Genomic DNA, 11,730 nt, shown 5'->3' with positions numbered 1-11,730 from the left:
TCCGACAATCGGAATGACAAATCGTAATCTCGAAATACGCCAACCCAACAATTACCTTCGGAGAAACCTGTAGAGCACCTTTATAATCACCCAGTTACGTTGTGACGTTTGCTAGCACACAAAGTGTTCCTCTGGTAAACGGGAGTTGCATAATCTCATAGTCATAGGAACATGTATAAGTCATGAAGAAAGCAATAGCAACATACTAAACGATCGGGTGCTAAGCTAACGGAATGGGTCATTTCAATCACATCATTCTCCTAATGATGTGATCCCATTAATCAAATGACAACCCATGTCAATGGCTAGGAAACTTAACCATCTTTGATCAACGAGCTAGTCAAGTAGAGGCATACTAGTGACATATTGTTTGTCTATGTATTCACACATGTATTATGTTTCCGATTAATACAATTCTAGCATGAATAATAAACATTTATCATTATATAAGGAAATAAATAATAACTTTATTATTGCCTCTAGGGCATATTTCCTTCAAACAGGCCGTAAGCGAAGACTCGGAGGACAGTAATTATCTCCCACTCTCCGAGGACGAGGTGAGCCTCGGTGACGAAGACTTTATCGTACCTAAGGAACCTATCGAGCAGGAGCGCTTTAAGCGCCGGCTAATTGCCACCGCAAGGATCCTGAGAAAGAAGCAGTAGCAGCTTCAAGATGATCAAGATCTGCTCAACGATAGGTGGACTAATGTCCTGGCAGCCGAGGAATACGGCCTCGAGCGCCCAACCAAAAGTTACCCGAAGCGTAAACTGCTACCCCAATTTGACGACGAGGCTCTCGAGCCTGCACCATCAGCACGTAATGCGGCTGACCGACCACCTCGTGGTTGGGAAAAAACGGCATCTCAAGCCGAACACCAGCCCATACTACCTCGTCGTAAAGGTAGAGACATAACAGCTTGGAGTTATACATACGACCTGCGGCAAGAACTGGACAGTAGAGCAGGTCAGACCAGATCGATCTACGGATCGCGGGGGCGTGCCCTGATGTGCGACGACGGCTATCTAGCCGGACATGACAAGCATAATCACGCCCGGGCCGAAAACCGCAGATGAACTCCATCCGAGCTACGTCGTGACTTGGCCCGGTATAGAGGCGCCGCATACCCCCTCTGCTTCACTGATGAAGTAATGGAGCATGAATTCCCAGAAGGGTTCAAACTCATGAATATCGAATCGTATGATGGAACAACAGATCCCGCGGTATGGATTGAGGATTTTCTTCTCCATATTCATATGGCCCGCGGTGATGATCTTCATGCCATCAAATACCTCCCGCTAAAACTCAAGGGACCAGCTCGGCACTGGTTGAACAGCCTGCCTGAAAACTCCATTGGCAGCTGGGAGGACTTGGAAGACGCCTTCCGCGACAACTACTGATACGTCTCCAACGTATCTATAATTTTTTATTGCTCCATGCTATATTATCTTCTGTTTTGGACATTATTAGGCTTTATTATTCACTTTTATATTATTTTTGGGACTAACCTATTAACCGGAGGCCCAGCCCAGAATTGATGTTTTTTTCCTATTTCAGAGTTTCGCAGAAAAAGAATATCAAACGGAGTCCAAACGGAATGAAACCTTTGGGAACGTGATTTTCGGAACGAACATGATCCAAGAGACTTGGACCCTACGTCAAGGAAGCTTCCAGGAAACCACGGGGTAGGGGGTGCGTCTACCCCCCCCCCCCCAGGTGCGCCCTCCACCCTCATGGGCCCCATGTTGCAACACCGACGTACTCCTTCCTCCTATATATACCTACGTACCCCCAAACGATCAGATACGGAGCCAAAAACCTAATTCCACCGTTGTAACCTTATGTACCCACGGGATCCCATCTTGGGGCCTGTTCCGGAGCTCCGGCGTAAGGGGCATCGATCACGGAGGGCTTCTACATCAACACCATAGCCTCTCCGATGAAGTGTGAGTAGTTTACCTCAGACCTTCGGGTCCATAGTTATTAGCTAGATGGCTTCTTCTCTCTTTTTGGATCTCAATACAATGTTCTCCCCCTCTCTTGTGGAGATATATTTGATGTAATCTCCTTTTGCGGTGTGTTTGTTGAGACCGATGAATTGTGGGTTTATGATCAAGTTTATCTATGAACAATATTTGAATCTTCTAAATTCATTTATGTATGATTGGTTATCTTTGCAAGTCTCTTTGAATTATTAGTTTGGTTTGGCCTACTAGATTGATCTTTCTTGCAATGGGAGAAGTGCTTAGCTTTGGGTTCAATCTTGCGATGTCCTTTCCCAGTGACAGTAGGGGCAGCAAGGCACGTATTGTATTGTTGCCATCGAGGATAACAAGATGGTTTTTTTTATCATATTGCATGAATTTATCCCTCTACATCACGTCATCTTGCTTAAGGCGTTACTCTGTTCTTATGAACTTAATACTCTAGATGCATGTTGGATAGCGGTCGATGTGTGGAGTAATAGTAGTAGATGCAGGCAGGAGTCGGTCTACTTGTCTCGGACGTGATGCCTATATACATGATCATACCTAGATATTCTCATAACTATGCTCAATTATGTCAATTGCTCAACAGTAATTTGTTCACCCACCGTAAAATACTTATGCTCTTGAGAGAAGCCACTAGTGAAACCTATGGCCCCCGGGTCTATCTTCCATCATATTAGTCTTCCAACACTTAGTTATTTCCGTTGCCTTTTATTTTACTTTGCATCTTTATCATAAAAATACCAAAAATATTATCTTATCATATCTATCAGATCTCACTCTCGTAAGTGACCGTGTAGGGATTGACAACCCCTTATCGCGTTGGTTGCGAGGATTTATTTGTTTATGTAGGTGCGAGGGACTCGTGCGTAGCCTCCTACTGGATTGTTGCCTTGGTTCTCAAAAACTGAGGGAAATACTTACGCTACTTTGCTGCATCACCCTTTCCTCTTCAAGGGAAAACCAACGCAGTGCTCAAGAGGTAGCAAGAAGGATTTCTGGCGCCGTTGCCGGGGAGGTCTACGCAAAAGTCAGCATACCAAGTACCCATCACAAACCCTTATCTCTCGCATTACATTATTTGCCATTTGCCTCTCGTTTTCCTCTCCCCCACTTCACCCTTGCCGTTTTATTCACCCTCTCTTTTCCGGTTGCCTCTTTTCGTTCGCTTTTCCCTCGCCATGTCGGAACCAAAAAGAGTTGGGGTTTCTCTCCCGAGTTTTAGCGCTTTAGACAATCCTGCTATCTTATCTAAACTCATAAATAGAAATACTATGGAAAAACTCGCCGGAGTTATCAATGAGAACCTTAATAATTTTGATGAGGATGATTCTGGAATTTTTCGTTATTTACTCGATGAATCTTTGAAAGATGCTTGGGATAGGCTATTAAGGATCCGGGCTAGCTATGTACCCCAATATCAAATTGAGGTTTACTTAAAGAGCTTTTATGTTGCGTTTCCTGCTTCATTCAAACAAGTTTTAGATTCTATTTTTGAAGAGGGCTTTCTTGAAGGGGACCCCATAGACACCTATGAAAAGATGAAAACTATATTTGGGCACCCCATTAATGAGAAAGTTGAAACCACATCTCTTTTGCTTTCTTACCAAAACGAATCTATCAAAGAGATAAAGGCTAGCCTAGATGCCAATTTCCGCAACATACTTAATCTTTCTTCTACCATTAATGGCCACGTACTTTGTCAAAATAGAAAGATTAATTCCATAGATAACAAGTTTGCTCTCTTCTTCCCTAAAACCAAAGATGGCAATACCTAGATCTATCCTTGCTATTATGCCTAGCTAGGGGCGTTAAACGATAGCGCTTGTTGGGAGGCAACCCAATTTTATTTTTAGTTTTTGTTTTTTTGCTTTTGTTTAGGAATAAATATTTGATTTAGCCTCTGTTTAGATGTGTTTTTATGTTTTAATTAGTGTTTGTGCCAAGTTAAACCTATAGGATCTTCTTGGACGATAGTTATTTGATCTTGTAGAAAATTCCAGAAACTTTCTATTCACGAAAATAATTGTTAAAAATCACCAGAACATGATAAAATATTGGTTCCAATTGCTGCTGATCAATAAACAAATTTTCTAGGTCGTCCTATTTTGGCTGATTTTTTGGAGTTCCAGAAGTTTTCGTTAGTTACAGATTAATACAGACTGTTATGTTTTTGACAGATTCTGTTTTCCGTGTGTTGTTTGCTTATTTTAATGAATCTATGGCTAAGAAAATAGTTTATAAACCATAGAGAAGTTGGAATACAGTAGGTTTAACACCAATATAAATAAATAATGAGTTCATTACAGTACCTTGAAGTGGTCTTTTGTTTTCTTTCGCTAACGGAGCTCACAAGATTTTCTGTTAAGTTTTGTGTTGTAAAGTTTTCAAGTTTTTGGTGAAAGGTGCTGGAATTTGGTCTATTTTGAGACAGCCCAATAGCTATTTTCGAAATTTCTAATAAATTTTATAAGCCCACTTAGCCCATTCGTGCAAGGTAAGGGGCACTACTAAAGTTTAGTCCCACATTGCTAATTTAGAGGGAATTGGACCTCTTTATAAGGAAGGTTCTTTCCCCACATGTATGAGCATAAGAACAAGAGGGACATCCACGCGCGCTCAACTACTAACTTCTTCATCACGGACACCCCGGACTCCGATGGCTGGCGAGGACACCGACCTCAGGACCAGTGCTTCTGTCACTGTTCCGTATGTCTTCATGTTCTCTCTATTTAATATCTTACCTCAGTTTCTGGTTCTAGCCTCTGTTCTACATATGTTCTCTTCTAGTTCATATGTGCACATGACATTTGTTGCCTCATCTTTAGATTACATGATTTGTTTCATCTCTACTATGATAGTCATGTTTTATCTACTTTTTCTGTTAATAAAATCCTATGGTAAATTGCTCATATTTCCAACAGATTGTGACCAGAAATAGCAAGCAACGTCGTTTCCTTTGCGCAAGTGTTACCCAACGACAGTAGGTCGGCAGCCACTGGAACTGGTTGGTTCATGCAAAGATGGGATGCAAAGACGAGATGACTGATGGCGGCGAGCGGAGACTGAACCGCTCGGCGCGCGACTGAGCCGCATGTTCCCAGCAACGTCTGCATCCTCCTACTCTTCCTCTCCTTTGTAATTTTGAAAGGAAGTTTACTACTCCTAATTGATTTAGAAATTGATAAACTTAGGGATTAAATCTTTAGGTCGAGGTGTGGGGAACTGGCCATTGGTGTTGATCAGGACTTCATGAACATAGTTTTTAGTTTTAGGGATTTTGTTTTAGAGATTTGAATGTTTAACTTTAAAATTTAAATCATTAAATTTCTGGAAATGAGGAGGTTGTTGGTCAAAAGAACAAGCACTGAAAGTGTGAACGATTTGCAACTAGAAAAGATGTTGCCAATGAGTTTAACCCCAATGAGATTCAACGTGATCCATGAAAGAGGAAACAAATTTGCGAGTATCATCCCGATATTCTAGACCAAGAAGGTTTCAATGCAACCAACTTTGACAATGATTTCTTGATCCACATCATGTCAAAGATACAAGGTCAAGGATATGATGGGGCTTTAAATATGAGAGGTGAATTTAATGGTTTGTAGAAAAATATCATACATGAAAAGCCTCATGCTGTTTGCCATGCTCACTCTGTACACTTGGTGGTTGAGTTTGTTGCTAGGAGTTGCTCGTCTATTCATGATTTCTTTGAGTACATATTCTTGATTGTGATCTCACCAAGTTCATCTTGCAAGAGGCTGGCTCTATGACTTTGGTTGTGTCTCAACTTTATTTTGGTCTATAAAATTGAATATGGATATATTTTATGTTAGTTCACTCTAAAATTGCATTTATATGACTGTTATGTTTACATTTTCAATGTGGATTTGTGGTTCAGAATTTTGGTGCTATTTTATATGTTGTATATCCGGACACGTGATTTTGATTTCCATATTAGACACATAGGCTCAACGTTGCCCAGGCTTCACAAAAATTCTGGCTCCGCCACTGTGATCGTGGATGGACAGTGATTACAGCAGCTCCTGAACATGGCATGCACTCGATGTATAAGTTGTGGGCAGGTGCATACATGCCGACTGAGGAACCAAGATCCAGCCATATACTACCTCCGTCCTGGTTTGTTGGTCCCCTTAGTATTTTGTGCCAAACTTTGACCTTAGATTTAACTAACAAAATGTCAATGCATGTAACTTAAATTAATATCACTAAAAACTATGTTCGAATACGAATCCAGAGATATAATTTTTGCTGACATGCATTATTATTTATTTAGTTAAATGTATGGTTAAAAATTGACACAAGATACTGCGAGAACTAATAAACCAGGACGGAGATAGTACATCGAGTAGTATAGGGACGTGGAGGTGCCCTGTGGCCAAGCGGCATGGGTTAACGGGCCAGCGTAGCACATCGGACAACGCAGCATGGTTCGCGAGGTGACCCCGCCACGCGTGGTGTGGTAAAGGTGAAGTCCTGATCAGATCGAGATGATGACGGGCCGACGGAGAACGACGACAGGCGGATGCATGGACCATGGTCAGTATGAGCCACTGCGGGTCGCGCGAGACCGCCAAGTCGTTGAAGAGGTCGGGTAGTCGTGCCAGTGTTGAAGTAGAGGCGTGCAAAGGTCGACGGACGGCGGTGGACGATGCAAATCGATCGTAGATCTAAAAACCAGAAAGAAAAACGCCGATCAAGATGACTGACGGGGGAGAGAAAAATCCAGATCAAAGGATCGGGAAAAAGACTCTATGGCAGCCTGTTAACACGACCAGCGGATGAACCATAGGTGCGGGCAGCGTGGCCCCGATGGCGATCATGGGGATCGGCCGCCCCACTGGCGGCGCGGTGCGGGAGGGGCGGCGGCTGGGGTTTTGGGTCGGTTAGACTAATACCATGTTAGAACGAACAGAGAGAAGATTGACGAAATATGATGGATATTGTATTGAGCCTCACAAGCGAGTATATATAGCGTGCAAGGCTTGGAGCGCAAGAAGTCTCTCCTAGAGATAAGGCAGGAGATGATTATAACACAAGCAAATATTCTCAGAACATATATAGTTCACAAAGCAAATATGATCGATATAAGCAAATAAGGTTCACAACATAAACAAATAAGGTTCACAACTTAAACAAATAAGGTTCTACAATGGAAGGAAATGTACTTCTACAACATGGGAAAATATGGTTCACAACACGTGCTTCAACATCTCCTTCTCATGCTCCCTCTCCAGAAAATCAAACCTTCCTTCTTTTGTTTCAAGAACATTGAAGATTTTCCTAAACTCAGGCTTCACTATAAGAGTGAGGGTTGTGTGCATGAGAGCAGTTTTTTCTTTGGCACCACAATCTTTCACCAACTTCATGACCTCCGAAATTGTAGGGACAAGGTTGGTTGCATGGGGAGCTGATGATGCTTCAACACTAGAGGTTATCTTCTCCACTCCACTTTCTATCTTCTCGCATGTCTGCTTGTACAATCGTAGGAAAGGACTTTTCTCTTCCTTCTCCTCATTTTTGATTGAAGGTTGCTTGCGCTTCTTGGTTGTTTTTGGTTTCTTCAAAGATGCCAACTTCATTTCATCACTATCATCGGGTTTCTCCAAAAGAACCGCATTATCATCACTTGATTCTTCAGATGATATATCTCCAGCACAAGAAGCACTAGCCCCTGTGACATTTACATTGTGAAAAATGACGTGTAAGTCTTCAAGATGCTTCGGTCCCTTCCGTTTGAACTTCACATGATTGCATTTCTTTCCTGTTCTCTCCTGGCATCTCTGAAAAATAATATACAAATTAGGTAATGCAATCATTCAAAAGTATGCCAAATAAAAATGTACAAATTAGGTAATGCTACACGTACCACAACATGTTCATCCCACCATTCTTGAGAACAACCAACGGCTCTCTTTGCATCATCCCATCCAAGCCCGGTTGCTTCATTTTTCAACTCCATGAATAAAGTATAGTCACTTTTTATTGCATCACATTTGTTCTTGAATTTATCCTTGGGATACTTCTTTCCCGTTCTTGCTTCCCATTTCTCCAAAACATTCTTCCAACCCTTCTTATTTAAATAACTTATGGGCCTATTCCCATTTTCAACCTCTTCTCTGAATATATCTATGAGTTTTTTCAGATGTGCATCATCCCACACCGCTTTTTCAGTCATTCTTCAATCAAGCAAAATAATTACATAGCAATAGATCAATATATATGTTCTAGGAAGGAATTGTGCAACAATACTATCATACAATCAACTAAACAGTACACGATCATCCAATGTACAGGAACATACAACAATGTTCAGCTGCAGCAATACTAGCAAAAAAATCGCCACAATCATCCATTTCATCACTAACAGAAATACTTTTGATATAGGGAGCAGCTACTTCAATCGCCACAATCTCAATCGCTGCAACAGCACGTGTAGAGGAGACGGGAGGGGAATGGGGAGTGGGGGAAAGGGAGCAGCTACCTTCAAGACTGGAGGGAAGAGGTCGCGGCGGGGATGCCGGAGACGTCGCCAGCGGCAGCGCGCACGGCGGTGGAGGGCGGCGGCCTTGCTGGTTCCTGCGCGACTTGGAGAGGCGGGGAGGCAGACGAAGAGCAGCGAAGGAGGGAGGAGGTCGAGGCGGCGAGGCGGAGGCGGGAGGCGGCGCCGGCAGCTTGGCAAGCGGCGGTGGAGGGGCCGCGGCGGCGCTGGCGGCGGCTAAAAACCCTAGCTACCGCTGGTGTCGATGGGGATCGAGCAGAGGAGCTGGTCGCGAAGAGGCGTCCTCTCTTGGGCTGCCCTTGACCAGCCCGAACCGTTTTCCACTTTGGAGTGGCAACGGTGGGTAAACACATGCCAACTAGCAGGGGACGGCTAAAAATACCAGTTCGAAGTTGAGGTAACGCCGACTTCGAAATTACACTACGAAAATCTGGTAGCTTTTACAACTTCTGCTTCTAGTTTTCACCCTTTGGTTAGCTTCTAGCTTTGAAAAGCTAGAAGTTGGCTGAAAAAGCTCAACCAAACACAGCCTAGCCTACGGAGATTGTACCCCCGCGTTGTCCTCGTCTGGCGACTCGGGGGGCGTTTAGGTTTTCCGCCCCCGCCGCCACCTCCCTTGAGTGCCCCCCTCGCCGCCGCCGCCGGTGGCCGCCGGCGAGCCCGCGGTGGTGGCGAGGCCTCCCCGCTTCCTTCTCTCCCATCCCTACTCTCGCGCCTCCCAGTGGCTCCCCCCAAGTGAGATCTCGACAGAAGCAACGACGCTCCAAGCTCCTTCTTCATGGCCGACGGCCGGTCTGGTCGGGTCCTGGTGGCGCCGTTCCGCCCGTCGCGGTGGTCGCCCGGCGCTGTGGCCATGGGTGACTGCCCAGCCCGGGCACCTGAGGGCGTCGTTCTTCTTTGGATCTGGCAGGGGGTCAATCCATGGACTCAGCTGACCGCCATCGGGCTGCCTCATGCCCAGCCCTTCAAGGGCTCGCGCGGATCTGGGTTGTGTGTTGCTTTGACGGGATTTGCTTTGGTTGGTGCTAATGGGAGGTTGGGGCGCTAGGTGTGGTGGTGCGCCGGTGCGGCAGCGGGGCTGGCCGGCTGAGCATCGACGGCCCATCTCTGTGGGAGGTGGGCAAGGTTTGGCATTTCGGGCTCCGAAGCGGCGGCTTCGGGTGGTTGGCATGGTGCCGCCCCTGTGACGGGGCCGTCATGCAGGTGCTGGTGGGTCGTCTTGGCCGTGAGGGCGGCGAGATGGTTCACACGGAGGTATCCATGGTGTGGGTTTGGTCATCGGGTTCTGCTTGTGACCAACCCTCCGATCTGGGAGTCATCTTCGTCGTTTTTGACTTCCCCTACTCGTCGGCTTTTGGCTATGCTTGTGGTGTCTGGATAGTGGATCTTGGTCGTGGAGAGGCATTCTCCTGGGCGAAAGCTCTGCCCGACGGTGTCGGTGCCAGTGTCGGCGACGCTCTTGAGGCCGTTTTACTCCCTGGAGGCGTCACCGTGGGTTGTCCTTCCCTTCCATGTGCTCGGGGTGAAAACCCTTGGTTCGGCCTACCGGACCGGGCAGCGGCGACACGACAGCCACGTCGCTACCTTCTTGGAGGCTTCGTATTTGAGCAAGATCCCTGTCTATTGGTGGTCGATTGCGTCGGTGGACAACAACTCCTTCTCTTCGTGTTCTTGGCTCTCAGGCCTTGACGATGGTGCTCTCTAGGTGTGCTAGTTTCGCCAAGGGGTTGTGTTCGGATGCCTCCCTCGCTCGGCGGCAGTTTCCATTCGAGTTCTGGGTGTGGGCACCTTCATCATCCGACGGTGCGGCGTCCTTCGAGCCAAGGCGAGGGGGCAGGGGGCTCCTTTCGGCGATGGAGATGATTGGAGCTTGTTCGCTCGATCGGCGGCCAAGTGATGGCGATGGCATGGCCTCCTTCGGTGGCTAGTCTCCTTCTTGAGTGGATTCGTTCTTTGCTCCGGCTGCTCGATCATGTTTGAGGGCTCCTGTGATTCCAGGCGGTGCTTCAAGTCTTCCCACGCTGTTTGCTTGTGGTCTCAGGTGCTTTGTTGTTGATGTCCCAGCACCTCTGTATCTTCTCGCTATTTTCTTCTCTTTTCTTTTTGTTTTTGTGCTGACGGTGTGTTGTTTCGTCGGTTATAAGGGCTTCATTAATTTAACTTAAAGCCGGGTGACAGCCTCTTTTCTAAAAAAATTTAGTCTATAACATATAAATATATGCCTATATACTCTAACACTCCCATGTTTTTTAATAACTAAGTTAAATGAAAAAAAAGAACCATGGATTGAATTTCCAAAAAGCGAGGTTTTATTATAGAAGTGTGGATCAAGAATACTTATTCCTTTTATTATTTGATATAGACGATTGACCCACTACGACGACTTTACTAGACTTGCTCTTAGCCAGCAACATAACAAAGCCTCAAACCCGTCCTCAGGCACTTGCGCCGCAGCTATGGAGACGCCTCCAACGCGTCATCAGGCACTTGATTGATAGCTATGGTGACGCACGCTACAAGAAGACCAATAATAAGAAACAGCACGCCTACGTTGTTAGAGGCGGTACCAATTGCGAAAGACAACGCTACAGATACGGCGAGGACTGTCATCATCCCCGTTAAGGCCTTGACAGCAGGTGCCGGCGGTGATTTCTTCATCAGAAGCAACATCACCAGTACACCCAGACCCATCCCGAAGGTAATCATGTTGGCGAGCATGTAAAACCTTCCCAGCACGGCTGCCCGACCACTAGGACCAGCCTTTGTAATAATCACCCGATCGCCGAATTTAGCTTTTTTTTTTTCCACATTGAATCGAAACAGGTCGGTCGGCATCCACGCCGGCGGCTGCATCGCCGCCTGGAACGACATGCTGACAAAGAGCGTCGCAACCGTCATAAGCCACCCGCGCATCTGATGCATGTACGCCCCATCCTCCTCCGCTTGCTGAGCTTGACGTCGAGCGATGTTGTCTGTCTGCAGACCGAGATTGCCTTTGAGCGGGATCTCAATGGTCCTACCGCCAATGTCAACCAGGAGCCTGATATTCTGCGACGCAACCAATCGACTAATTAGCATGGCATATCTTTCCTATGGATAGTAATAATATGCATTTCATCCGTTATAAAATGGACCGTATTTAAGATTTTGCATGCATGGTCTCATGCCAAAATTCAACCATTAATCATTGTGTCAAGATGTAAGTAGAACTTCGTATGA

At 45.7% G+C, this 11,730-nt stretch overlaps 1 protein-coding gene across 1 annotated transcript; it reads right to left on the bottom strand.

Moving 5' to 3' along the window:
• Positions 1 to 7,162: 7,162 nt before the first annotated feature.
• LOC147961750 (uncharacterized) lies at positions 7,163 to 8,187 on the bottom strand. Its single transcript, XM_087536785.1, has 2 exons — positions 7,879 to 8,187; positions 7,163 to 7,792 (listed from the first exon to the last, which is right to left on the bottom strand). Exons 1-2 carry the CDS (start codon positions 8,185 to 8,187, stop codon positions 7,202 to 7,204), a joined length of 900 nt encoding a protein of 299 aa, XP_087392911.1. The 3' UTR covers positions 7,163 to 7,201.
• Between the last annotated feature and the right edge of the window lie 3,543 nt (positions 8,188 to 11,730).

Source organism: Triticum urartu, chromosome 7A (genome assembly GCF_056163025.1).
Source record: "Triticum urartu cultivar PI428250 chromosome 7A, HENAU_Tu73, whole genome shotgun sequence".
NCBI classification, from domain to species: domain Eukaryota; kingdom Viridiplantae; phylum Streptophyta; class Magnoliopsida; order Poales; family Poaceae; genus Triticum; species Triticum urartu.
This window is presented reverse-complemented; position numbering and strand designations above follow the sequence as displayed.